The sequence below is a fragment of the Bos mutus genome, chromosome 28, assembly GCF_027580195.1.
Source record: "Bos mutus isolate GX-2022 chromosome 28, NWIPB_WYAK_1.1, whole genome shotgun sequence".
Lineage (NCBI taxonomy): Eukaryota > Metazoa > Chordata > Mammalia > Artiodactyla > Bovidae > Bos > Bos mutus.
In genome coordinates this window covers 16,244,121-16,270,122 of record NC_091644.1, presented here as the reverse complement: position 1 = coordinate 16,270,122, position 26,002 = coordinate 16,244,121, and the positions used below count along the sequence as shown (strand labels likewise).

The 26,002-nt window shown below is 38.4% G+C and overlaps 1 protein-coding gene across 3 annotated transcripts; it reads right to left on the bottom strand.

Annotated features, from left to right (window-relative positions):
• Positions 1–91: 91 nt before the first annotated feature.
• ANXA7 (annexin A7) lies at positions 92–26,002 on the bottom strand. 3 transcript variants are annotated; one of them, XM_070364734.1, is made up of 15 exons: positions 25,646–26,002; positions 23,515–23,578; positions 22,303–22,357; positions 20,085–20,289; positions 19,402–19,503; positions 18,729–18,793; positions 18,253–18,318; positions 14,096–14,198; positions 13,785–13,879; positions 11,211–11,324; positions 10,800–10,970; positions 7,920–8,090; positions 7,764–7,839; positions 6,602–6,714; positions 92–4,216 (listed from the first exon to the last, which is right to left on the bottom strand). In XM_070364734.1, exons 3-15 carry the CDS (start codon positions 22,354–22,356, stop codon positions 4,094–4,096), a joined length of 1,458 nt encoding a protein of 485 aa, XP_070220835.1. In that variant the 5' UTR covers position 22,357; positions 23,515–23,578; positions 25,646–26,002; the 3' UTR covers positions 92–4,093. The 3 variants fall into 3 exon arrangements, with proteins under 3 accessions (XP_070220835.1, XP_070220836.1, XP_005910141.1); XM_070364735.1 differs by lacking the exon at positions 23,515–23,578; XM_005910079.2 differs by lacking the exon at positions 18,253–18,318 and having other exon boundaries at positions 25,646–25,999.

Sequence of the window (26,002 nt, the reverse complement as noted above, 5' to 3'; positions counted from 1 at the left end):
GTCCATGGGATTTTCCAGGCAAGAGTACTGGAGTGGGTTGCCATTTCCTTTCTTTCAATAACCCTCCATAAATAGACAAACCAAAAGGAAATTTATTTAAAGATAAAAATCTTTATTAAACGATTTTGAAAACAGATGATTTAAGTCTTTCTCCGTGAAAAATGCAGCTAAGACAATATTTGCAAAATAAGTGCCTCACACATTGTTGGGAAGAATGCAAAACCACTCTGCTTCTAGTGTGCAATATTTACACAATAAACAGACTCCAAGTATATGATGTTAATGGAAAAATTTAATACATTTGAAATTCAGCATTACCTCAGAGTTGGAAAGGCAAAATACAATAGCAAAAACCTGGAAACAACCCAAAGGAAGAGAGGATGAATACACTGATAATATATTTAAAAAATCGCATATTACAAAGCAGTCGAAATGAATGAACTATAGCTATTCACCGTGTGTATGAATCTTAGCAGTATACATACTTTAAAATGTTACACTGTTAGGAGCCACTTGAGGGGGGCTACTGGCCAGATCAGACAATTTGAACATCAAAGTAAACAATAATAATGGATTACAATCTGTTGAATAAGATAGGAATACACAAGTTCACATTGATATAATGAAGAGAAAGGAAAGCTCTTTATAGCAGTTGAATGCCAATCCAATAATGGGGAGGAAATGATTGAAATAGAGAATTACCACTTGGCACCAACTATAGGAGTGGATGATTTAGACAGGAGTCTTCAGTGCTAAGGCTGGTATGTGGAGATTTGATAAGGAGTAGTTTACTGGCATGATTTTGGAATACTAATCAATTACAAAGGGAAAAACAGTGAATTTAAGAAGCCAGCATGATCAAGTGATCAAGGTTAACATCACCAGTGTGGGGACGAGTCTACATTTTATGCCTCCTGATGAGACTCACTGAGAAAAGCAAAGCATCATTTTGTGGTATTCCTACAGACAAAGGACCCAGGTTGTAAGCCATCCTATAATAAAAGCTTGTACCTTTTAATAAAACTGTAAAGCTACAAAAGACTGGCAACTCTTCCAGATTAAAGGAGTCTGAAAATACACAACTAAATGCAGTACGTATTTCTGTATAGGATGTTGACCCAGAAATGAAGAGACATTGTTGGGATAGTGGGCAAAATTTGAATAGGCTTACTAGATTGGGTGGTAGTATTGTACCAATATTTATTTACTGATGTGGAAGATTGTTTGCCATTATGTAGAAGAGTGACCCTGTTCAGGGGAAAACACCCACTGGAGTGTTTAGGAGTGATGAGACAGCATGACTGCAGTTTGCTCTCTCAACCCACCAACAGTTCAAATAAAGACCAATAACAAAAGACATATGCATGCACACACACACTCAGAGTAAGTAATGAACCAATAAAATGTTAACTGTATGAGAATCTAGGTAAAGAGGACATGGGAGTTCTTTGTACTGTCCTGGCAACTTTTCTATACATTTGAAATTATTTCAAAACAAATTATTAAACTATACACACACTCACACATTACTTTCCATGGATAGTCACCAGAGTCTAATTTTAAAAATAAATTGCATTTCTGCTAATAAACATGTTAAAATTATAAAAATTGAGAAAAATGCTTTTAAAGTTAGTGTTATAAGTCATAAAAGTTCTGAAATATAAAAACATGTAACTGTTGAGTAAGACGTTTCTCCCTGGATTTTTTCCCAAGTGAAGATTGCGACTGTATTTGTGTTGAGATAACTATCCTGCCTTACACACATCGTAATCTTTTTTGGGACCATGTGGCTTGTGGGATCTTAGTTCCCCAAACAGGGGATCAAACCTGGGCCTCTAGCAGCAGCAGCATGGAGTCCTAACCACTGGATTGCCAGGGAATTCTCAGTAACCCAGTTTAAAAACAGGCATTTTAATATTTTCCCAAAGAAGATATGCAAATGGACAATCAAGAAAATATGGCCAATCAAGAAAATATATTCATTAGTTATTAGGGAAATGCAAATCAAAACTGCAGTGAGATGCCACTTTACATCCACTAGGATGGTTAGAATCCAAGAGACAATGATAGTGTCGGGAAGAATGAAGACACTGGGAGCCTCATTCACTGATGGTAGGACTGTAAAGTGGTACAGCTGCTTTGGAAAATAGTTTGGCAGATCCTCAAAAAGTTAAACATAAAGATACTACTGCCAGCAATTCCACTCCTATTATTATAGCCAAGAGCATTGAAAACTTGTGTCCATAGAAAAGTTTGTGCGTGAATATTCATAGCAGCCTTATTCATAATGGTAAACAGGTGAAAACAACCCAAATGTCCATCAATTGATAAATGGACAAGCAAAATGTAGATCCAAACAATGGATTATTCAGCCATAAACAGAATGAAGTATTGATTCATGCTACAACACAGGTGAACCTTAAAAACAGTACGTTGATTAAAAGAAGCCAGACACAAAGGGCCACACACTGTGTAATTCCATTCATACGTAAAGCCCCCAAGAGGGAAATCCATAGAGACAGAAAGTAGATTAGTGACTGCCAGGGGACAGGCAGGAAGAAAGGAAAGACGGCTTGACTGCTGATGGATTTAAGTTCTCTTTTTGGGTGATGAAAATATTCAAAAATTGATTGTGGTGACTGTTGCACAAGTGTGTGAATATCCTAAAAACCCACTAAATTGTACAGTTTAAAAGGATGAATGGTATGATATATATCAATCTTTAAAAGTTTAAAAATATATTCCTCACAAATTTTCTTCCTTTAATAACTTACACCCCTTTTCCTTTACCAAATCCTATTGCTGTTAGTTATTTTTCCAAAATCTATGTCAGAAATCTATCTTGGCCTGTTACCCTTCTACCAGTGTATCTGGCTTTTCGCCTCACACTACACTTGTACATAGGCCTCTCTCTCTAAGAGTCAGGTTGTGTCTTATACCACCTTGCATGTATGTCCCTTGGCACTTACCCCCAAACAACTGTTCATTGAATTATAACTGATATTTACTCTTCTTTCCCTCAATTTTTACTACAATCATTCACCATATATATATTAAATATCTGCTTTGTGCCAGGGAGTTCAACAAAAAGAACAAATAGGGTTATTATTCTCAGAAGAATTTATAATGTAACAATATCCTTGTATCCTAAGTTTTGTTTAGATCACCCACTAGATTACAAACCTCCTTCCTTTGTACTTTCCCTAACTACCTATTGTAATGCTCAACATAATAAGCAATTGCTCAGTACTGGGAATAAACCCAGGTTTGAAATCACACTGCTATAGCACTAACTGAGTTCCTGAACGACTTCTCCAAAGACCTAATATTCAATCTCCCAGGAAGATGATTTAAGTTTCATTATTTATTAATTTGGCACCTTTTATGTGTCAAGCTTCATTTTCTTGAATCATGATTAAACTGCAACTAAAAGTATTTTATAATTTTTTTTTAAATCAAGGGCCAATAAAGATCTATAGGCAGTCTTAGTAGACATAAAAGTAGGCTATATATTTTAGGCATATAAACATATAATCTCTTTTTAAAAAGCTGCTACAGCCAATACTAAACTATTTTCTTTGTGGGAAGTTCAACGTTTATGAATATAGAATACTGATTTATGTGAAGTAAGATGCAAATTACTCTTTTAGGTCAAAACAGCTGAATTTGTTTTAAAAAGTAATACAATTTTGACATACTACCAACTATAACTGTCCAATGGAAAGCAAAGGGTTTATCTAATGTTCAATATTATTTATTAAAATTTATTCAATATTATCACACAGAATTTGAAACTGTTGTGACTTTTACTCAATTCGGTGTCCTATTTAGAATAAGAGCAGTGAGAATTATGCTTTACAAACATTGCATTATTACTTCATCATTGTGATATGGCTTTACTTGATTGTACATAGAGAAAAAAAGAACATTGGAATTAAGGCAATAACCACATGTGCAAACCAAGCACAATACCCTGACACGGTCCTTAGTAAAAGCTCTTTTGGTTAGGTGAGGGTTGATGTTGCTGCATGCAGGTCAGTCATTGCTTTGAAGATAAGCTTTGAATAGCTTCCTTCATTTATAAAAACCTCTCCTACTGGCCCACAATGGCCAGAAGCAGCTTTCGGTAATCTCCACTCGTGTCGCTTGCAATCATTGTGCCCAGCGTCTTCTGATACATCTGACTGAACATCTGTTTTATCTGGACAAGATCAATCTGCATGCAAGACACGATATTTGTAATATTAGAAAAAAGTTAAAGAAAACTGATAATTTATTAAATTGTTCTTTAATAGTGAAAAGATCCTAAGTATAACCAAAGCAGAGGGGAAAAAACACCAAAGGACTGACATTTTATAGCTAGCATTTCTACCAGCACTAACAAAGTGTTGGCCAGGATGCAGAGAAGTTGGAATCCCTGTTCACTGCTGGTAGGAATGTAAAATGGTGCAGCCACTGGAAAACAGTATAGTAATTACTCAAATAAATAAAAATAGAATTACCACATGACACAACCATTGCACTTCTGAGTATCCACAAAAGTGAAACACAGGCTCAAATATTTGTACACCCACGTTAAAAGCAGCATTATTCACAACAGTCAAAGGGTGGAAGCAACCCAAGTGTCCACTGACGGATGAAAGGATAAACTAAAGGTAGTGTATACATTCCCTGGAGAAGGAAATGGCAACCCACTCCAGTATTCTTGCCTGGAAAATCCCATGGACAGAGGAGCCTGGTGGGCTATAGTTCCTGGGGCCGCAAAGAGTCGGACATGAGCACGATGTATACATAAAATGGAATATCATTCAGCCTTAGAAAAGAAGGAAATTCTTACACATGCTACAATGTGGATGAACCCTAAAAATGTTAAAATGGACAAATACTTTATGATTCCACTTATATAAATTAGCTAGAGTAGTCAAATATTGCAATACATAAGATAGAAAATAGCATGGTGGCTGCTAGGAGTTGGGAAGCAAAAAAATGGTGAATTATTATTTAATGAATATAGATTTTCAGTTTTTTAAGTTGAAAAAGTTCTGGTGGTGATGGTTGTACAACAATGGGAATGTACTTAATGTCACAGAACTATACACTTAAAAGTGATTAAAATGGTAATTTTGTGTTATGTGTATTTTATTATAAAGAAAAAGAGATCCTGCTTAGAAAATTTAAGTCTAAAAACAAAGACACAACAAAGTTTTTCCAAATATTGTATTATAGTTGTCTTTTAAAAAATGATTTACCTTCTTTCATATGGTTTCGTAGTATATGCTTTCTTTCAATTAAAAAAAGTCTACTAAATATACTAAGTCAAAGAAAGGAATACATTTGAGGCTATATTTAAGTAAAAAGATAAAGATAAAACTTTAAGTTATTTTATTATACAGTGCATGCTAAATTTTAAGAATTTCTATGTCCAATAGGGTTGATCTACATAGGTCTTTCATACAGCTTCCTGTTGATTTTTTTTTGGCAGCGCCTCACGCTTGCAGGATCTCAATCCCTGAGTGCTGAACCTGGCAGTGAAAGTGCCGAACCCTAACCACTAGACCACCAGGGAATTCCCTCATCCACTTTTTTACATAAGCAAAATGAAACCCAAAAGATAAACTGTTCTTGAATTTCCTGGCAGTCTGTTTCACTAAAGCAAGTCTCTCACAGCAGGAAAAAGGTGAACACTATGCTTTATACAACCTCCGCCAGCAGTGAAAGAGAGCTCTTTCTTAACGTCACTCATGGACTGACAACCAACGGAGGAACTTTTAAGAAATTAACATTCTAAGTGAGACAGAGAAAGACAAATACTGCATGATTTCACTTACATGTGGAATCTGAAAAAACAAATGAACAAATATAACAAAACACAGTCATAGACACAAAGAGCAAACAGGTAGCTGCCAGAAGGGAAGGGGTTGGGGGTGGGAAGGAAATGGGTGAAAGAGTAAGAGGTACAAACTGCCAGCTGCAAAGTAAATGAGTGAAGAGTGTGAATGAGTGGGGAGTACAGGCAATAACTAAGTAGTATTTTTGTATGGTGATATGTCATAATTAGACTTTTCATGGGAATCCTTTTAAAATGTATAGAAATATAAAATCACAATGCTTTATAACAGAAACCAGCAGAGTACTGTAGGCAAATACACTTCAAAAATGAACAAACTCAAACAAAAAGATAATAAGATTTGTGGTTACTAGAGGTAGCGGATTGAGGGGGGCAGATTGGAGAAAGACAATCAAAAGGCACAAACTTCCCATTATAAGATAAGTTACTAGGGGTGTAATATACAATGTGATAAATATAATTAACACTGCTTTATGTATAGACAGTAAATCCTAAAAGTTCTCATCACAAGGAAAAATGTTTTCCTTTAATCTCATATTTTGTAAGATGATGGATGTTCATTAAACTTACTGTGATAATCACTTCCTGATGTATGTAAGTCAAATTTCTATGCGGCACACTTTAAATTTATACAGTGAGGTATGTCAATTACATCTCAATAAAACTAGAAGAAAAATTGTGTTTAATATTGCTAAGAAAAAAGAGTCAATATTCAAAATCAAGTGAAGATCAGACAGAAAGTGAGCGCCTCACCTCACTTCGAGTGACCACAATCCTGACCAGGGTGGAGTCATCTGTGCCGGCGCCTTTCATAGAATAGTAGAGCCTCTCAGCAAAGAAGGCAGGGCGGTTCAGGGCACACTGCACTGAAAGTGAGAGAGGCTTCAGACGTGAAATCATGACAAAGATGTCCACACACCAGCTTCATCTATCACTTCCAGCTGCTTTTGATCATTTCCTATGTAATTATCTCAGAAATCTTAGGTGAGTTGTAGAGTGCTCTCCCCCTTGATTTTTCTCAGCATCCATCTTTCTTTCCAGCTGCATCAGATAGTCTACCTTCAATTCTACAAGATTCCCTCTGGCCAGTAAATCCCATTTTCTCTCCACAGATGCAGTCACTTAAAATTCTTAACATTTTCCCCCCTTAACATGAGAAAATGTGTAGCAACTGTACCCTGGTAATACCTAACTAAACGGAATAATGACTAAAATCTGAATTCTAGATGTCAAATGTATCATTTGACTGAAAGAAGGATGTAAGACAGATTCCAATATAAATAAGAAAACACAGACTTGAGAATGATAATAGGAAAATTAAGTTAGCAAAGGCTCTACCTTTCACAGAGATGGACTAACTGTACATTATTGTGTTAGCTACAATTACAATAGTAGTATTTATAAGATATTCAATTGCTAATACCAATGTGTTACTAATATTCTCTTTAGTCTTATATTCTCCATGAGAACAAAATTTCCATTTCATTAAGCTTCTGGACGTCAGGACCAAAAATTGGGTTTTTAATTTCAAATGGAAAAGAGTCTCATTTGGCTAAATACTTGAAAGGCATTTGGGGGCTCAAAATGATGCTTTGTGTGGTGGCACTCTGTAGTTTCCTTAGGGCTTTCCCATTTACCTTAATGGAAATGCTACAATCCGTTATATACTTTTGTATAGTCCTCAAGAAGGGCATAGAAAATAACGACCAAATAATTCCAAAACAATCCTATTTGATCACACCACCAACCATTCATAGGGAACTGCATATAAAAACACAGGATTATCTTGTCTCTGCCTAAGCAGACTCCAGGGAGGCTATACTAAGAATCACCTTTTAATGGGAACAACTATTCAAAGCCTCACTCATTTACAAACAAAACAAAGCAAATCACGAAAACAGGAAAAGTGTCTTACAGATGGTCTTTAAACCGCTTTCAACATTTCCGGAAAACTCACGGCTGACACTGTTTAACAAATCTCGATTAGCCATCTGTAGACAAAAAAGTATAGGGGTTGAAATATTTTGACACCTTAAAATAGAAGCAAAATCTTCAAAAGAAAAGCTCATACCCTGGAATAGGCCTCCACGGTAGCTTTCAGTTGAGGAAAGCTTCTTGTGGCAAGAATCATGTTAAAGCAAGATTCATCTGTCCCTAGTCTCCCCTCACCAGCCTGGTAGAGACGCTGAGCATCTTCCTGAGCCAGTTGGTGGTTAACATTCTGGTTCTCATCACGATTTCCCTGCAAAAAAAGGAATGCAGGAGTTAGAAGAAAGTGATACAAGTCTTATTTTTAAAACAAGGTTTTCCAATCTGGTCATTTTTGAATTTAAAAGGACAATTTACTAAAAATTAATGCATAAAGTTTGTCACGCTTATCTTTCATTTCCAAAGAAACTATACTAGTGTAACTAATATTTTATTACATTGCCAACTATGGATTTTATAATGTAGATCATGGTTTGATGAGGTTATATTAAAACGAGAGGTTTTACAGGGCTTTGAGAGCTAAATTAGAAAACGTTTCCATAAAAAATTACACAGACATTTTACTTTTGAAGGTATAGAAAATTTTACTGATATTCAGTTTAAAAAGCTTTCTCGATAGACTAAAGAGACAGGGATTCTTAAATAAATCACTCTTTTGGGTTTGATCCTTGGTTTACAAGCTGCAGGGTTTTTTTGTTTTTATTCAATAAACATTTCTCCAGTAGCAGGTATTGAAAGTCTAGGTATGATACAAACCACAGAGATTGGAAATGATTATCACTACTCCATTCCTCCCATGAAGGAGATAAAAGATGTCTCCAAAGAGTGAGTAGGGCTACAACCAAAATCTCTGGGAATTAAATGCAGGCTCAGAGCAGGGAATGACAAATGGCCCAGGAGAGTCCAGGAAAGCTTCTCTGAGGAGGTGCTTTGAAGGGTGGTAACTGGGCCAGGAGAAAGAGACTGGTATGTATTGAAACTGCAAACTATAGCACCTCCAGAGGCTGTGGCCACACACACAGACTCATGATCCAGCAAGTCCTGAACACTAACAATGCAGCCACTTCCACCCTCTGGGAGAAATCCCTCGGCCATCAAAGGAATTTCACTTTTCGCTTCTCTGGTGATAAGGTCTCCTTCCATCAGTCCAAGTTCTGAGCCAGTGAGCACTGTCTCTCGTCTAGCTTGGGGAGAGACGCACTGAGACGTCCCAGAAGCTGGATATCCCTGAACTCCAAGGTCTGAAGTAACTTTAGATTTCTCATGATGAAGCGACTCCTAAGCCATGCTTTGAGGACCTGGTCTCCTAGGAGATAAGAACTACCACTCAAATTAACAAAGTATGATTCTGCTTAGCTGGGATTTAAGATCAGCATTATACTGAGTTCCACTTTATATTCACCATGTACCTGAAAGGTATGGAGCACTTATTTTGTACCAGGCTGTATTAGTCAGGGTTCTCCAGAGGAACAGAACCAACAGGATGTGCTATGTGGTGGGGCCACAAGACAAGACAAGGCCCCTCCCTCCAAGGAAGTTAAGCCAAAAGAGGAAGCATATAATATAGAGGCTCCGTGAACTTCCTTTCATTCATCCAAGTGTAATCTTAATATGTAAGTATTTATTATGAATGTATGCATAAAAATGATGCGTGAGACTTTAAGAAGAAGCTATAAATAACACAAGTACTGACAGGCTGTATCAATTTATAGACCAAACTCTTCCCTGGGATGGGATCGGGGAGGGAGGGAGAGAGGAAGCTCTGGGCCTGAATAAGAGTAAAGCTTATACTTGGGTAGTTGGTTTCTCTCTAAAACAGAAACACAAACCCAAACAAGGAAAAGGTCGCCCTCTAGAGTCTTAGTGTCTGTCTGAGGAACAGAATGGAGATGTGTTCCTTGAAGGTTGAGGAACTGTTGTCTGAAGAGCACTGGCACAAGCAATGTATAGAAGCCTATTCTAAATGGGCTGAATACAGCACAGGCAATAGGAGCTCAACAACAACTCCCCAGATGACTGCCTTTGGCTTCAAGCACACAATATGGTCCCATTGTCCTAGAAAGCCACTTCCAGGACAAGGGCTCTTTATTTTGTAAAATGGTTGGGCCCTGAACCCTGCATAAAGAGACATTCAGCACCTCATTAAAGTCTGAATACTCGTTTTTTAGCATTAACTCTGTTTCTGATTTTCTTTTCCTGCTAACCTACCCTCCTGCTCTGTTACTGGTTGAGGTAAATTCAATGTCCTCCCACCATTTGCTTTGTTTTCTCACTTCCATACCCACACGCTCTGGCACACTGCCTTTTCTGCAACTACATCCCTTTGCTCTGAGAGCCTGTCTACTTTTAGAATCTTCAAGACTGTCCAACCTTGTGCACTAGCAGGAGAGCCAGTAACTCCTGATACCGAATCAGTGTGCTAGTCTTTTGCATCATCTCTTTCAAATATACCCTGATTATTTATAGTATCATTACATATACCCTATTTGGAGAATTTTCTGCAACTCTGCCAGCACATCTAGGGAATCAGAACAAGGACGGTACTTAAGCACAGTGTTTCAGTGGATGCTGACATGTTTTCTGCATTTCTGTCTCACTCTTGTCGCACTCGCATGGCAGACCTGCATATCTTCAGCCGATGGTCCCAATTAACTGGCAGAACAATGCTAACCTTAAAAATACAGATGCAGCTTCATTCTAAGACACAGAGCCTCAAGTTGATTTCTGATTTCATACAACCTTCATGTGGTTAATTGCTGACTCCTTACAACAACCAGATTTACAGAAATAATTTTCAATACAGAAACAAAGAAACCCATACAGATGATTCTCTGTTGTCCCTCTTAAAGATGTCAAGATTCCACGGGGGCTAGATATTAAAAGGAATAAAGAATGCCCACTGGCAGTAGGCAGTAAAGAATGTTCCCTCCACCAACACTCAGACACTGAATTCAATACTCACCTGGCACATGGATACAAGTAAACGTTCAAAGTGCCCTGAAGTATCTGACCTAATGTCCTTTTCAAGGTCTCGTCCAAATTCTGATTGATAACATCTGACTATTTCTCGGATTTCCTGGTTTGTTCTTGTGCACAAAATTTCAATCAACACACGTTCCTGAGTTCCTGCTCCCTATGTGAAATGAAGGGAGAATGAGAGAGAATTACAAACAAAAAGCAAATTTCTGGAAGTTATTAAATCTTAATGTTCTACCAAACATAACTTTGGCCTCCAGACTGAAAAGCTCTATATATTCAGATGGTATAAAATAATGTATTGGTTTACCTGTCACTGTAAACTCAGAACTGCATAATTTATGGGGTTTTACATTTGAAATAGGATAAAATACTCAAAGTAAATGCCATATAGTACCTTCATCGCATTCCGTAAACTCCAGGCATCATAATACGTAGATGGCATGAACAGGGCAAGGATCAGTTCTTCCATACTTCCACTTAACTCTGATTTAAGATCTTTGATTAAATCCTGTTACATAACAAACACAAATTCAGTATATGAGCTCTCCAAATTTTGTTTTGCTTAAAATTTTTAAGGGAAATACGAGAAAAATGGAATTGAACTACTTTAAGAAAACCTCAATTTCTGTTCAGAATATCATACACTACAGAATTAAGTATTTAAGCTTATTATATTCAAGAAGATATATTTTAGTTGTTCTATTAATAAATACTTAATAATAAACTTTTTGTAGTTCCGCCACTATACCAGGTACCAAAAAAGAGGAATCGGAAACAAAGAATAGTTCAAATTAATAAAATGATAAACACGTATTTACTTAGTATAAAAAACTGTTCTTGTTTTATGAGGAAGCAGAAATCATCATCATTGTGTTCTTATTTGAGAAGAAAAGACAAACATCTAAAAACTAAAATAAAGCAGCCTGTTCTCCAGCACCAGATGAATAAGCAGCACAGAAATAAGTTGAAGTAGGAAAAGTTAAAGTGGGCTAGAGAGCTTCAGAGAAAATTTTAGTGAAGGTATTGAAGAGTATGTAAAAATTAGCAAAGAGAAAGGAGAAAGATATTTCAGGTAAGGAGGAGGGACACAAACAAGAACAGAAAAGTTGTTCCTAGCCTTGGCTATATGCATTAAAATAATCTGCAGAATTTTTCTAAAAAAAAAAATTATGTCAAGAATGAATACTCAGAGATTCTGCATGTGTTTTTAAATTTGGAAAGAAATTATGATATTCTGCTCAGGTTGAGAATTACTTAGTATAGACACAAGAATGAGCAAAATTTTTTCAATGGGACAATAAGACAACCAATTTTGTTACGAATAATGTTTTTAGACATTAATAAAAACAAAGTTGTAACTATATTCTTGGATTATTACGTTGAATACCAAGCTAAAGAACATGGATTTGATTCTGCATGCTGGGAGGAGTCACTGAAAATTTTTATATAAGAAAACAACAGGCAGTATGGATTATAATGACCAAAGATATATATGAAATTTAGCCTGCTGGAATATTTAGATAAGGAGTAATAAAGGTTTGGGTTTGAGTGGTGACAGTGTAAATGGAAAGAAAAAAAGGAGATAGAAGACACATTTCTAAAGAGCCTTTTTACAGATTATTTCAACAAGACAAGCAATAACCAGTTGCCAGGACAACGCAGTGCCTGGCATACACAGGCACTGAAACAATATTCACTGACTGACTGAGAAAGAAGAATGTGGGACCAAAGACTCCACAGCTGGCTAGAGGACAGGGTTTTTACTAATAAGAAGTCCAAACAAAAAGTGGCGGTGGCTAAGGAAAATAGTCTGGGAATTTAGTTTTAACTCAAAAGTGATACATGAGAAAATTTAGGACAAGAAAGCACAGACTACATGTGAACTAAAGAAATTCATAAAACAAAAAATATTTTTGTGAGAAAAATGAGTCTGATGTTGAACCCTAAGGGAAATCTAGACCTTGTGTCGCTTAAGGAGCCTTAAGAGTAAGGAAGTGGACTCTGGGTTGGGCAGAGAGGGAAAGCAGAGTAGAAAAGATGAATCAGGTCAGTGGGCCTCTACTCCCACTCTGAGAAAAGTTAATTGGATCCAGAGAATGTCAGAAAACTTTTAGGATTCCTATCTGAATGGCAAACCAATGCTACCCACTCTTGCCCTTTATATTTAAGAAGCCATGGCACCTGTCAGCCATAGAACCTTGCTGGATTTAGTCACTGATCATCCACTCAACAAATATTTATGTGGCTATCTGTTATTGTTCCTGTCCTTGGTACTATAAACACAAAGATGAATATGACATGGTTTGCCCTAGGGCAGCTCACAGTTTTTAGGGAGTGGGCACTGAGATTAGTTACAGTAGAGGTTTTACAAAGTGCTATGAGATCACAGTGGAACAAGCAATGAGAGAAACTTCACAAAGTAGCTTAAACAAGCCAAATCCTGGAGAGCTTGTCTGCCATGCAGCCAAAGAAGAAAAGGTATTCCAGGACAAGAAAACAACATATATCAACCACAGAAGCATGTGTGCAGGGAATGGCAAGAGGTTCTATAAAATTGTAAAACAGGATATGTTTACAAGGAGGGAGAGAAGTGAAAGATGATGCCACAGGCCAAGAATAAGCAACGGCCACATAAGAAGTCCTTGAATCCCACTTCAAGGAGAAGACTGAGAACCAAGGTACTGATTATGATTATGGTCATAATCTACTTTCTACTGAACGTGTGTCACCTATCAGACATAGTAAATGGGTATGATTATGAGATCAAGGACTACTCTAGAATTGGAAAGGCTTTTAAGAGAAATAAATATTGAATACACCTCTTCTGGGGTCTCTGAAGTCTAGCTGTCTCTACTTTATACTTATCAGTACTAATAAAAATGTAGTATCCAACTTGATAGAATTCAGGGCCTACAGGCCACTGTTCTTGCTGAGTCCTAAAAAGAAAATGAAACAAAACAAAACATACCTTGCCATACATGGTCTTAAAAGCTGCTTTAATTTTTTGCCTTTGGTCATTGGAACGATTGGCCACAACATCTATAATTGCCTGCTCGTCTGTACCTGAAAGAACCACACATGTCTAAATAAGGATGAGGTCTCTGTGGGGTGCTCGCTGAGGACATTTTTTCGATTACAAGGTGCCTGGTGCTAGATTAAATTGAGGCGTGTGCACACAGGCTCACATATAAACTTGGTTTTGTGATATAAACCTTATTTTTACTTTATATCCAATCACTTGAACTTACTATAAATAAGACAAAAATACGTTTTCCTTACCAAAACCCTTCATTGCTTTACGAAGAACTTCAGCATCTCTCATGGCATCAAAATTGGCAGCAGGTCGGATTGTTCCATGAGTTCCCTGAGTCATCGGAGCAGGCTAAGAACAAGAGGCATAAAATCCAAGTCAGTTGTTGTGGTAATCTAATCCTTTCACAATATATGCTATGCTATGCTATGCTAAGTCACTTCAGTCGTGTCCGACTCTGTGTGACCCCATAGACGGCAGCCCACCAGGCTCCCCCGTCCCTGGGATTCTCCAGGCAAGAACACTGGAGCGGGTTGCCATTTCCTTCTCCAATATATACATATACCAAATCAACATGTTACATACCTAAAACTAACACAATGTTCTATTTCCATTGGGTTTCAATAAAACTGGGAGAAAAACAGTACGAAAAAATGTTCAACATCTTTAATACAAGAAACACTAGCTTAAAAAAAAAAATCCCTCCCAACTCAGGTTTCTCTGCTAATAAGACAACAACTTAAGACTTCTCCAATCATCACTCTTAGGCAAGAAAGCCAGTGCTGAGATTTCAGGACAAGAATATTTATTTTTGTGGCGGAACAGATACAGACCATCCTTCTCCTGCCAAAAGACAGCAAGACGCCAAACTTTCAGGAAACAAGACAGTCAAGCTTGTGAAGTTAGTCACAATCTTTCTATGCCTTGGTTTCCTTCAAGGGAGAATAGGGGGGAAAAGAGATTGATCCCTGAGCAGTGTGAGATGAGTGGCAGTATTTTATTTAAAGAATATAATAATGGCTTTAGGGAGGCAGAGTCGGAGTTGCCCAGTGAGATTTCAAACAAGCAATGTAATTTTGGTAATCTCTCTTCATTTTCAGTATAGGCTCTGATTATTAGACATAAAATAAAACATCTTACAATAAGAAAAGCACAAAAAATGAAATTGATGACTAGAGACTCTTGGAGTTATTCATCAATTTTTTAAGGATAAACCAAAAAGCAAAACAATGGATACATTTTTTAAACACCAATCTATGAAGAAATTTAAAAATCACCAATGACAAAGACCACAGTAATAAGTGTTTCAGGCAAGAATCACTAATTTGATGCTAAAATTAGTGGGTAAAAGTATAATGTGTATACTTTGTAACATTACAGCAGAAAACCTAGCAGACATCATCTGAAACAAATGATCAACACCAATTATCACCAGGAAGAGGGCACATCAACAGTAAGTGCCTCCTGGTAAGAGGCACTAGGGGCACAGCATCACTTCTGTGGTATTCCTGTTAGAAAGGCATGACCTAGATTTACTCAGAGGGACTTATCAGACAAACCCAAATAAAGGAATATTTTACAAAATAACTGGTAGTACTCTTCCAACGTGTCAAGGTGATGAACAACAAGGACTGAAGAACTATTTCATATTAAAGGAAACTGAAGAGACATGGCAACAAATGCAGTGTTTAATCCTGGATTTGATCCTGAGCCGAAAGGACATTACTGGGACAGTTAATGAAATCTGAATAAGGTCTAAAGGTGGAGTAATAGTGTCATTAAAACATCAATTCTTGATCACTGTATTTATGTAAGAAGTTAATATTTGGGGAATCTGAGTAGAGGGTATGTACATAGGAATTGGCTCAGTCAGTAAAGAATCAGCCTGCAATGCAGGAGACCTGGGTTTGATCCCTGGGTCAGAAGATCCCCTGGAGGGGGAAATGGCAACCCACTCCAGTATTCTTGCCTGGAAAAATCCCATGGACAGAGGAGCCTGGCAGGCTGCATACAATTCATGGGGTCGCAAAGAGTCAGACACCCTTAGTAACTAAACCATATATAATTTTTACAACTTTTTAATGTTTGAAATTATTACAAAATTAAGTTTAAAAATTCTGAATACAAAGTTATGAAACAGTTTATTAGTTTTCTTAAAAGACTCAAATCAGGGCTTAAGGGAGATGAGATGAGACAAGATGATATCCCACCACATTTTTAAAAAATTAATTTTAATAATATATTTTATTTAACCAAGTATTTCTAAAGTATCATTTAAAGATGAAATCAACATCGTTTCAAAATATAAAATTATTCAGCTGCTATGTAGGCAACTGAAACTGTATTTCAAGTTATACCCATTGAATACAGCAATATGCTAGCCTGGAAAATCCCATGGACGGAGGAGCCTGGTGGGCTGCAGTCCATGGGGTCGCTAGAGTCGGACACGACTGAGCGACTTCAGTTTCCCTTTTCACTTTCATGCATTGGAGAAGGAAATGGCAACCCACTCCAGTGTTCTTGCCTGGAGAATCCCAGGGACGGGGGAGCCTGGTGGGCTGCCGTCTACGGGGTCGCACAGAGTCGGACACGACTGAAGCGACTTAGCAGCAGCAGTGGGGACAAAGTGTTTGGGGAGAAGCAGACCAGACCATCTTTCAGCAAACACTTTTACAGTCTGTAATTCCTCCCACTCATCTATACATTTTTTCCTACCAATAAGCCTAACAATCATCTGTCACTAGTTTCTAAGCTAGCAATGTAAGCAAAGAACTAACAAGAAATATTTGTATTGTGGTTTTAAGGAAAACTAAAAATATTCTACTTGTAGCATATATTCAAGTTGAAAAATTTTTTCAACATATTGCCTTTACATGAGGCTTAATGTATCAAAAACTATGAAAGTTTCCTTTGATGTAACCATTGTGACTAAAATCCTAAGCAGGGCAGAAGGTTCTGTTTAAAATACACTGAACTAGGTAGAAAGAGAAACCAACTCCCATCAGGTACTGTTTGATGACTCGCATTTTGTCATCTTGTTTCTAAAAACAAAAACAACAACAAAAACCTATTCCATTTTTCATATGGAGGGAAAAATGGCTTTGTTTTATTCTTTGTTCAAAGTCTAAGTTTGAAGTGTCTCTTGTCATCGAGAATACTATCATCCTGCAGGCATTATTTTGAACTCGAAATCAGGGTCCATGTTTTTGAGGTCAAATCTCTAACTACAGAGGATTTCCCAGCACAGCAAAGCCCATACTATCAGCCACCAAGAGTTCCACCCTTTGACACCCATTTGATTCCAACCTTCTTGCTGAAAAAGTGCCATAGAATTAGAACTGGATCAATCAAGAGAGGTCACTTGCCTGAACTACTCAACCAAGTCACACACACAGCAACCAACCTCCACCAGCGGATTTTCAGTGACAGGGAGCTCACGAGGTAGTCTATTCCATCTCCATCTAAAAGCTCTTCCAAAATCTACTGCTCTGTTAACTGCCTGGTTTTAGTTTAAGGTAGTAATTGTTACACAAGATAAGCTGCAGGTATATGTGTATTTTACTTTAAGTGTTTTTATGTTTAAAAATCTTTTATATTCAGTCATAAAATGATGTCTTTAAAAGTATATGCATGCTTAAACTAAACTAAAATAAAAATTCTCATAACAAATGTTTAGAATAGCTACAGATTTATAATATGATTAACAATCAACTTTCAACGATTTTTTAAAAAAAGAAGTGAAAGCAATTTACTATGGGCTTTCAAGGAATATCATTTACTCTATCAGTAAAGTAGCATATTTTAACAAAGAGACTGCTGTTCTGAAAAGCAGAAGAGCTAGGATCTAGTCTCAGCTTTGTCATTCACTAGCTGTGTGGCCCGGGACAAGTTCCTTAATCTCTCTGGAGCTCAAATACCTCAAATCAGGAAAGTAAGCCAGAAAATGGCTAAATTGTTTCTCTTCCAATACTGTAATCCCTTTCCCAACCCAGCTGAAGAAAAAGCTTAAAAACGCTAGACTTTTATGAATAGACAGTATGAAATGAGAAAATCAAGATAAAGTAAACATAAAACTGCTTATGTTCCTAATAACCTGCATAGGGTATAAAGGAATTAACAAGTCAATTAAAGAATAAAACTTAATATTAAAGTAAGGAGCTATACTGAAATGGGGCAAGGATTTGATATATGGGAGACCTTCTGAGACTACTGAAAAATCAATTTAACAGACATTAATCACTATCATGCTTAAAGGGCCTGCCAAGCACTACAGGGACATGAAGATAAAATAGATATCGTGAGCCCTCGAGGAAGTGGTGAGAGACAAATACACAAGAAATTAGAAACAAATGAAGGCACGTTTAGGGGACTGAGTGATTAGTGAACATTAGAAAACCTTACTCACTTCACTGCTATAATCCCAAGAAACAGGAGAGAAAACAGGATAGGAAGGAAAGGATTCTGTATTGATCTGAAAGAAGAGTGGAAAGTTATAAAGGCAAAAATGGAAAATAAAACCATACTTCATAAAACACGGCTAGAAATATCAATCACCCAGCCACCTGAGTTCATAGTTATACTGCCAGCAAGGGAGGAGGAAAAAGAACTAAAACCAATGCCAAGAATCCAATCTAATGACTGAATCTCTATGGAAAAAAGAGTATGGGTGTCATCACCTGAGAGAAGGGACCTATGTTTGTCTTATCAAAGTCATCAGGACACGGGTGGACCAAAGCGCATGCAGTCTATCAGAAGCAAAGATTAAAGTCTTAAGTGTCTCTTACAGACCATCTTCCCCGCTTCAAGGAAATCTCTAAGATCAATAAAGGCGTAGGGCCCTTCTTTAGCAGACTTAATTTAAAAGACAGGAACCAAAAATACCTGACTAGGGTAAGGAGATTGTCCTCCAGGATACTGAGAAGGCATCGCTCCCCCAGGAAAACCACCTATATATTAAGAAAAAATACAGCAAAAGGTATTAACTGATTTATTTTTTCAAAACAGCACTGATTTATTACGAATATGGAAACATATGAGAACACTCACACTTATGTTATTCACTAGAATAATTTTTAAGTATCATGATATACTGAATCAAAAAACAACTTTGGTCACAAGGACCTTTAAAAATATTCCATGTTGTAATTTCTTTAAAACAATTTAACATAATTTCTTTAAAAATAATACTTTAAAAAGAACAAAATAGTTGAACCAGATTAAATTCTGATTCTGTTTGGAAAGGATGGCAGCACATGGTTCTGGGCTCATTCCCTTCGTGTTACACGAATGACAGAGAAATTCCTAAAGGTTTCGTTTTTTTGGCTTCAGGAGAGATAATTTTTTTTAATTGAAAAAAACTGGTCCTTCTTTCCATCTTATGATTAAACCTTTTTTATCAGGTTAATACACTTTCATGAAACCAGATAGTACCTAATAAGTATTTAGTATAAACATTTACTAAAGATGATCCCAAACACAAACTAAGTTCTTTCAATGGCAACTGAAAAATTCAAAATATCAAGCCATTGTGCTTTTCTGGACAGTTGATACCTACCAGGCAGTGGGACCTGTGCTGGGCCACCCCCATAAGACTGTGTAGGTGGCTGTGGATAGCCAGGAAAGCCTGCTCCACCTGGTGGGGCTCCAAACCCTTGGCCTGGAAGAAGAAGAAGAGAGAAAAATAAACTATAGTGACAGGTCTCATGATCGAAGTGAAAACTTTACAAATAATAAAAGAAATAATCTATAATGCTACAGTAGCAGTCCCTTTGGTCTAAATTCAACTTCTCAACAACTCCTTCCCCATTAAAAAATACATTAAAAAAATGTTACTTCTTTCGTTTGCCCTAATGACTTACAATATAAAAGTGCTAAATTTTTTCTTTCTTTTTTTTTTTTACATCTTGTGGTGAGAGCTGTCCTAAGGTCACAATCATGCTAAAATCAAATGTCTCAATCAGTTCTTAAGATTACAAATTATCAAGTGAACCATTAGTCCTTTATGACCATGAGATTTATTCTAATTCCCACAGAATTTTGGAGATCGCTCCTGAGAATTCTCCAGCTTTCATGCCTCCTCAGAATCTTTATTCCTCTACCTTGCCAGCTAAGTCCTTACTATCTAAGGAAGAAAGCAGGCTAAGAGAAACTCTGATTTCATACAAAATAAGCAGGAACAAAAAGGATTAAAGAGACAAGAAAAGAAGTGTTACACTACTTCCACAACCCACGACTCACCTCCAGGATAGGATGGAGCTCCGCCTGGCTGTGGGGCACCAGGATAGCCTCCAGGGGCTGGATAGCCACCAGGGGCAGGGTAGCCTCCAGCTCCTGGGTAGCCACTACTTGGTGCTGGTGGGTAGGCACCTCCTCCCATCGGAGGGAAACCACTAGGATAAGGATACTGACCAGGAGGGGGGAAAGATGACTCCTGACCCGTAGGCTGAAAAACCAGAAAAGTTTTCAAATGACTGTGATCATTGAGAAACAGAACCTAGCTAAGAAAACAGAGATAACTGTTAAGATCTAGCTTATTCTTTTACATATTAAAAAGCCCATTAGAAGTCCTGATATCTCATATTAGTTTATCAGTATAGTAGTTTGTCAGGATACCTGTCAGAATTCAGTTTTATGTAAATCTACATGTGTTAGGCAAGAAGAGTCTGTTTCTCTATTTGGGAGTGTCTCTTTTCAAACCTCAAGGCTAAAAAAAAAAAAACAAAAAACACCTCAAGGCTTCATGAACAACTAGCAAAGCTCAGTATAGTTTCTTCATTCTCCTAGCACCTGGAAATATGGGAAAGACCTGCCTCTCTACCCTAAAGAGAAGAATTCATGGCTTTCTTGTAATACACCTGGACCTGTGTATAACAGAAAGAATAAAAAAGTGACCTGAGCACATACTAGGTGTGACATTTGGGACCTCAATTCAGATCACGCAATGTCTAAGTCTGAAGAGACTGTTGTTGTTTAGTCACTAAGTCGTGTCCAACTCTTTGAGACCCCATGGACTGTAGCTGCCAGGCTCCTCGTCCGTGGGACTTCCCAGGTAACAATACTAGAATCAGTCGCCATTTCATTCTCCAGGGGAATCTTCCTGACCCAGGGATTGAACCCACTTCTCCTGCTTGGTAGGTGGATTCTTTACCACTGAGCCACCTGGGAAAAAGCCCAAAGAGACTGTTACACGTTCACTAAACTTTTTTCCAGGCCACAGAGACTACATTTCCCAGGATATGACTGAATACTGGTAAAGGACAGTGGACAGAAGTGGACAGAAGTAATGTATACCACTTCCAGCCTGGTCCCCATGACTACCTGCCCAATCCTCTAAGATGTCTCTTCCTCTCTCATTTCCTTCATCTGCCAGCTGGAAGCAAAGAATCCAGTGGAGGACTCCAAAGCACTAGAGGATGGTAGAGTCAATATACTAAGGCAACAGAGGATAGAAGGAGCCTGAAAACCCACAGGATGAAATGGAAAAAGGTCTCTTAGCTCCCTACCACACACTTCCCCCATCATCCCCACCACTGACTTCTAGGAGACTGGAGTAAGCAAGAAATAGGTTTTTATTGTGTTGAGCCATCGGGATGTTGAGATTGTCTGTTTTAGCATTAGCCTATACTGACAGAAATGGTTGCCAGAGTCCAGTTTAGTATATAGGGACCTGGGAACATAGTTACAAATTTCATTTCTCTTATGACAAATTCAGGAGAACTATATATTCACTTTACACACAGGTACACATATTGTCACTAATCCATATAGGCCCCTCTTTCTATTTACCCAGAATTACAAAGAAGCCCTACATACTTATGAGCATAAAACTGAAATACACTAACCTCAGCTATGAGGTTAGTCCTCGGAACAGTACAGGTAAACAGCAAAGTAGAACTTGGTAGCACATTTATAACATGTACTCAGAATACTAAAAGTCTCAGAACTACAAATCCAGGGCCTTCTAATCCACTGCAATTTGTGTTCTCTGAGTCAAGCCCTTCTTAATTTGAATATCCAACACACAGGTTAAAAACCAGTGACTCATAAGATGGATTTAGTTTACATACGTGTTGTATTGAATCATACAGTATTTAACATTTTAAAATATGCATTTCCCAATTTAAAAAAATGGGCAGTTTCATATAAAATCTAGATTTTATTTATATTTAAGCTTTACTTAAAGAAATAGAATATCCAGCAACATTGAATCAACCTCCCTGTATGGACACATCAGGCTGAAGAGGACTAACAGGTGCCTTTCCATAGGTGACACAAGTCCTTGTAGTTCCTCCACAACCCTGCCTTCACTCACGTACTCTACTCAGTACTTCTGGCTGTTTGAATTTATGACCGCTGCTCTAGCATATTTGTAACATCTGTCATGGGTTGGCTGGTCCTATGCAACACCTGTTCCCAGGACATGAGCTATTTTAGTATCCTAAGTGGCAATACTTACGGGATATCCAGGGAAAGGTGGGTAGCCTGTGGGCGGATAGCCTGGGTATGACATTCTGTAACAACAATAAGAAATGTCCTCTGTAATTTCATATAAGGAATAAGACCTTTGAAGATATACACTGTCACAATCTAAATCAAATCACATCTTCTGAAAGAAAGAGCCTATCAGGCAGGCTGACTCAGTAGTTCTGAGATGGGGCCCGAGCTTCTGTATTTCTAACTACCCTTCCCGGTGATGCTGTTGCTGCTGGTCTGTGAGCAATATTTTGATATCAGAATATTTAGGCATTTCTGAATCTACCATTTAATTTGGCAAGTTTATCAATGTGTGTTTTGGCTCTTCTCCCCAGTACAGCTATGAATGATTTGTATTTCTCTTTTATCAAGACCCCAAACAATGATATATACATACTAATATATATAAAATAGATGACAAATAAAGACCTACTGTTTAGCATAGGGAACTTTACTCAATTCTCTGTAATGGGTTACATGGGAAAAGAATCTAGAGTGGATATATGTATAAGTGATTCACTTTGCTATACGCCTAAAACTAACACTGATATACACAATAGTGTAAATCTATACTCCAGTTAAAATAAAAAAGATCCCAAACAAATCCAGTTCAACATTTACAAAAACCCATAATGTAATAAGCACTGTTCTAGGTGCTGATAAAGAGATGAGAGGGGCAGGGGGAAGTAGCCTGCCTTTTGAATATATAGTACAGGAAAATTAGAAAATAAATTTAAATTATTATTGTGTCCCTTATGACATAGCACAGTGCAGAAGCTAAAAACTTGCTAAATTGAAAATGAGTGGGCATATATCTAGCGGAAGTTAAAAATTATTAAGAAAGATAATAAGAATACTGATTCAGACAGTTCTGAACCAGTCATCTGGGATCCAAAGACCTGGATGCAAAGGATGTTAAATCACTTTTTTTCCCCTTCTTCTCCAAGCCCAGTTGATAAAAGGAATAAAGGAGAAGCAATACCCTCTAAGAACAGTCAGAGGGACCAAGGGTAAAAGAGGTCAGGTTCCAAAGAAAAAGTCTGAAAATAATTTATGGGAGAAATTAATAATAATTTTAAAGACAAGTGTTATAGCACCAAAGACTACATAAGTTATTTAAATTTCTGAATCTCAGGAACTGTTCCAGTGACAAAGTCCTATTTCTACAGTCTAAAACTACTACATTAAGTCTTACCTTAAAGGGTTCTAGAGGAATTATGCCAACAAGAGTGTCAGAACAGAATGAAGATAAACACTATCTGCATATAAGAAAACAATGCAACTTTAAGAAAGTGAATCTGGGTATATTTTAAAGAATAATAATTTAAAAGAGTAGAATGCAATGCCATTTCCAGGATGTACTTTATAAAAATACTTACAAAAATGCAAAATTATTATACATACAAAGCTATTCATTACAGCACTATTTGTAACAAAAAAAGGTTAGGGAATTCCCTGGCAGTCCAATGGTTAAGATTCAGCACTTTCACTGCTAGGGCGTAGTCGGGCAACTAAGATTCCACAAGCCATACAGTGTGGCTAAAATAAAACATTAAAAACAACCTAAAAGACCATTAATAAGGGACAGCTAAAACAGATTACAGAAAGCCATACAATAAAATGTTACGCAACTATTAAAAATGAGCAGCTCTCTTATATGTATGGCTGAGTCCCTTTGCTGTCTACCTGAAACTCACATTGTTAACTGGCTATACTCCAATACAAAAGAAACAGTTGAATTAAAAAACATGAGCAGCTCTCCTTTTATTCATATAAGAAACCATCTCTAAGTCACATTAAGTGGGAAAAAAGCAAGATGAAAAAACTGCATAGATACTCTGCAACGAATTGTGTAAAACATAGTTATTTGTATATAGAGAATATCCCTGAAAGTAGACTCAACAAAGTAGGAAACAGTACCTCGGAGAGGAGAACTAGAGCATAAGGAGACTTTTCAAAGTAGCGATAGACCTTTTGGAATTATGCATGTATCATCTATTTCAGATTTTAAAAGCTTTTGTACAAAGCTTAAACAAACCCAAGGGTGACTCAACAAACTACTCAATTTTGCCCAAAGAACAATTAGACTTTACTGGTGAACCACAGCTTTTACGTCCTTTTCAACATTCTTAGTCAGCAACTACTTTTTAAAAGACTAGAAAAGCATTCCTGGTTCTCCAGACCATCTCCACCCAGTGAGTCAACTACTAAAAGGGTTGGGTCTCCCTAGGCAAGTCTGAGATGGCATGATGCCCAGGAACACAGGAGGTAGCTGTTCCAAATTTATGAAACAAATGAAACAAAACAGGAAGGGTGAATGAAGATGGCCAACAGTAGATACTACGATTTTCCAAAATCTGCCTCTTGATTGGGAAGGACCATTTAAATCTGTCAGCAAGGGCTCTTCGATAAAGAACTGGAGGCAGGTCACCACCAGTGAGGACTGAAAGGCTTCGGTTTGCAGTAGTTCTACCTCCTTATCTAGTGCTTGAAACCCCTTCCCTGACTGGTAGGTAACTCATTATACTCATTATCTAATTAGGACAGGTTACTTTATCAGATCAGTTCCCCACCAACTGGCAGAAATTAAGGAAGTTTAGAGGCAATTGGACGACTTCTTTCGTTTCTGTCACTTTACGGTGGACATCAGCCATCTTCTTCTGAAGAAGAGTTCACCCAGGTTAGGCTCATATCCGCATAGGTTTGCTGCCGTTTAGGAACTAGGAATCAAATCTGGAATGCTACTTCCTACAATAGTTTCCAAGAATTATAAACCTGGGCCAATGTACAATTTCAGGCTTCCGCATTCGTCCTAGGGCTCACTAAGCAAAGTACAAATTCCCCAAGTTTCCCTAAATTTGCTGTGTCACCAAGAAATCTAGTCGGACTCAGCTGCTCGCTGGTTTTCCTACTCAGCTCTCCTAGAGGGCCGCTTCAGCAGGCCCATCCTCTGGCCTCAGTCCCTCCACCTGTGGTCCACCTGCCTGCGCCGGAGGCCTCACTGCTCCCTAGGATCCCCGGACAGACGAGGGGCAGAGACAGCCGGCGAATAGGACTTCCCGTGGTCTGGCCACCTCGCCGACCCCGCCCGAATGCACCCCCGGCCGAACGTCCCCACCAGGCAGCCCGGGTCCCAAGATGCTCGCACCGGCTCGCCGGCCACCCCTGGGGCCTATAGGCCCCTCCAGCCTCCCCCCGGTCCCCCGCGCCGGTTCGAGGCCGCAGGCGGGGCCCCGCCCACTCCCGGGTGGCCGGCCACGGAGCTGGGCGGGGCGAGGTAACCGAGGGGCAGAGGGGTTGCAAGGGTAGGGGGCGCCGTTCCTCACCTGACCCCGCGGAGCAGCGTCACGGCCCAACCTGGTCCGGAGCAAGATGGAGCCGGGGGCGGGTCCGGGAAGGGCGGGGCGCCCGGCCGCCACCGGAGCCCGTTAGGGCCGCAATCGCGGCCGGGAACGCCTCTGGGCTAGGACAGGGCGGTGACGGCGGGGCCCGTCCGGGCGACCTTTGGGACCCCGGCTCGGGCTTTCCCTTCGACCCCGAGTCGCCGCTCCACCTGCGAGGAGGAGGTCCTTTCGGATGCACCAGCCAGTTTTATCACAGTTCCTTCCGGGCTCTCTCAAGCCATTTGAGAAACTCAGCCGGTTCTGAGGCATCAGTGGAGGGCGGCAGAGGCCTCGAGACTG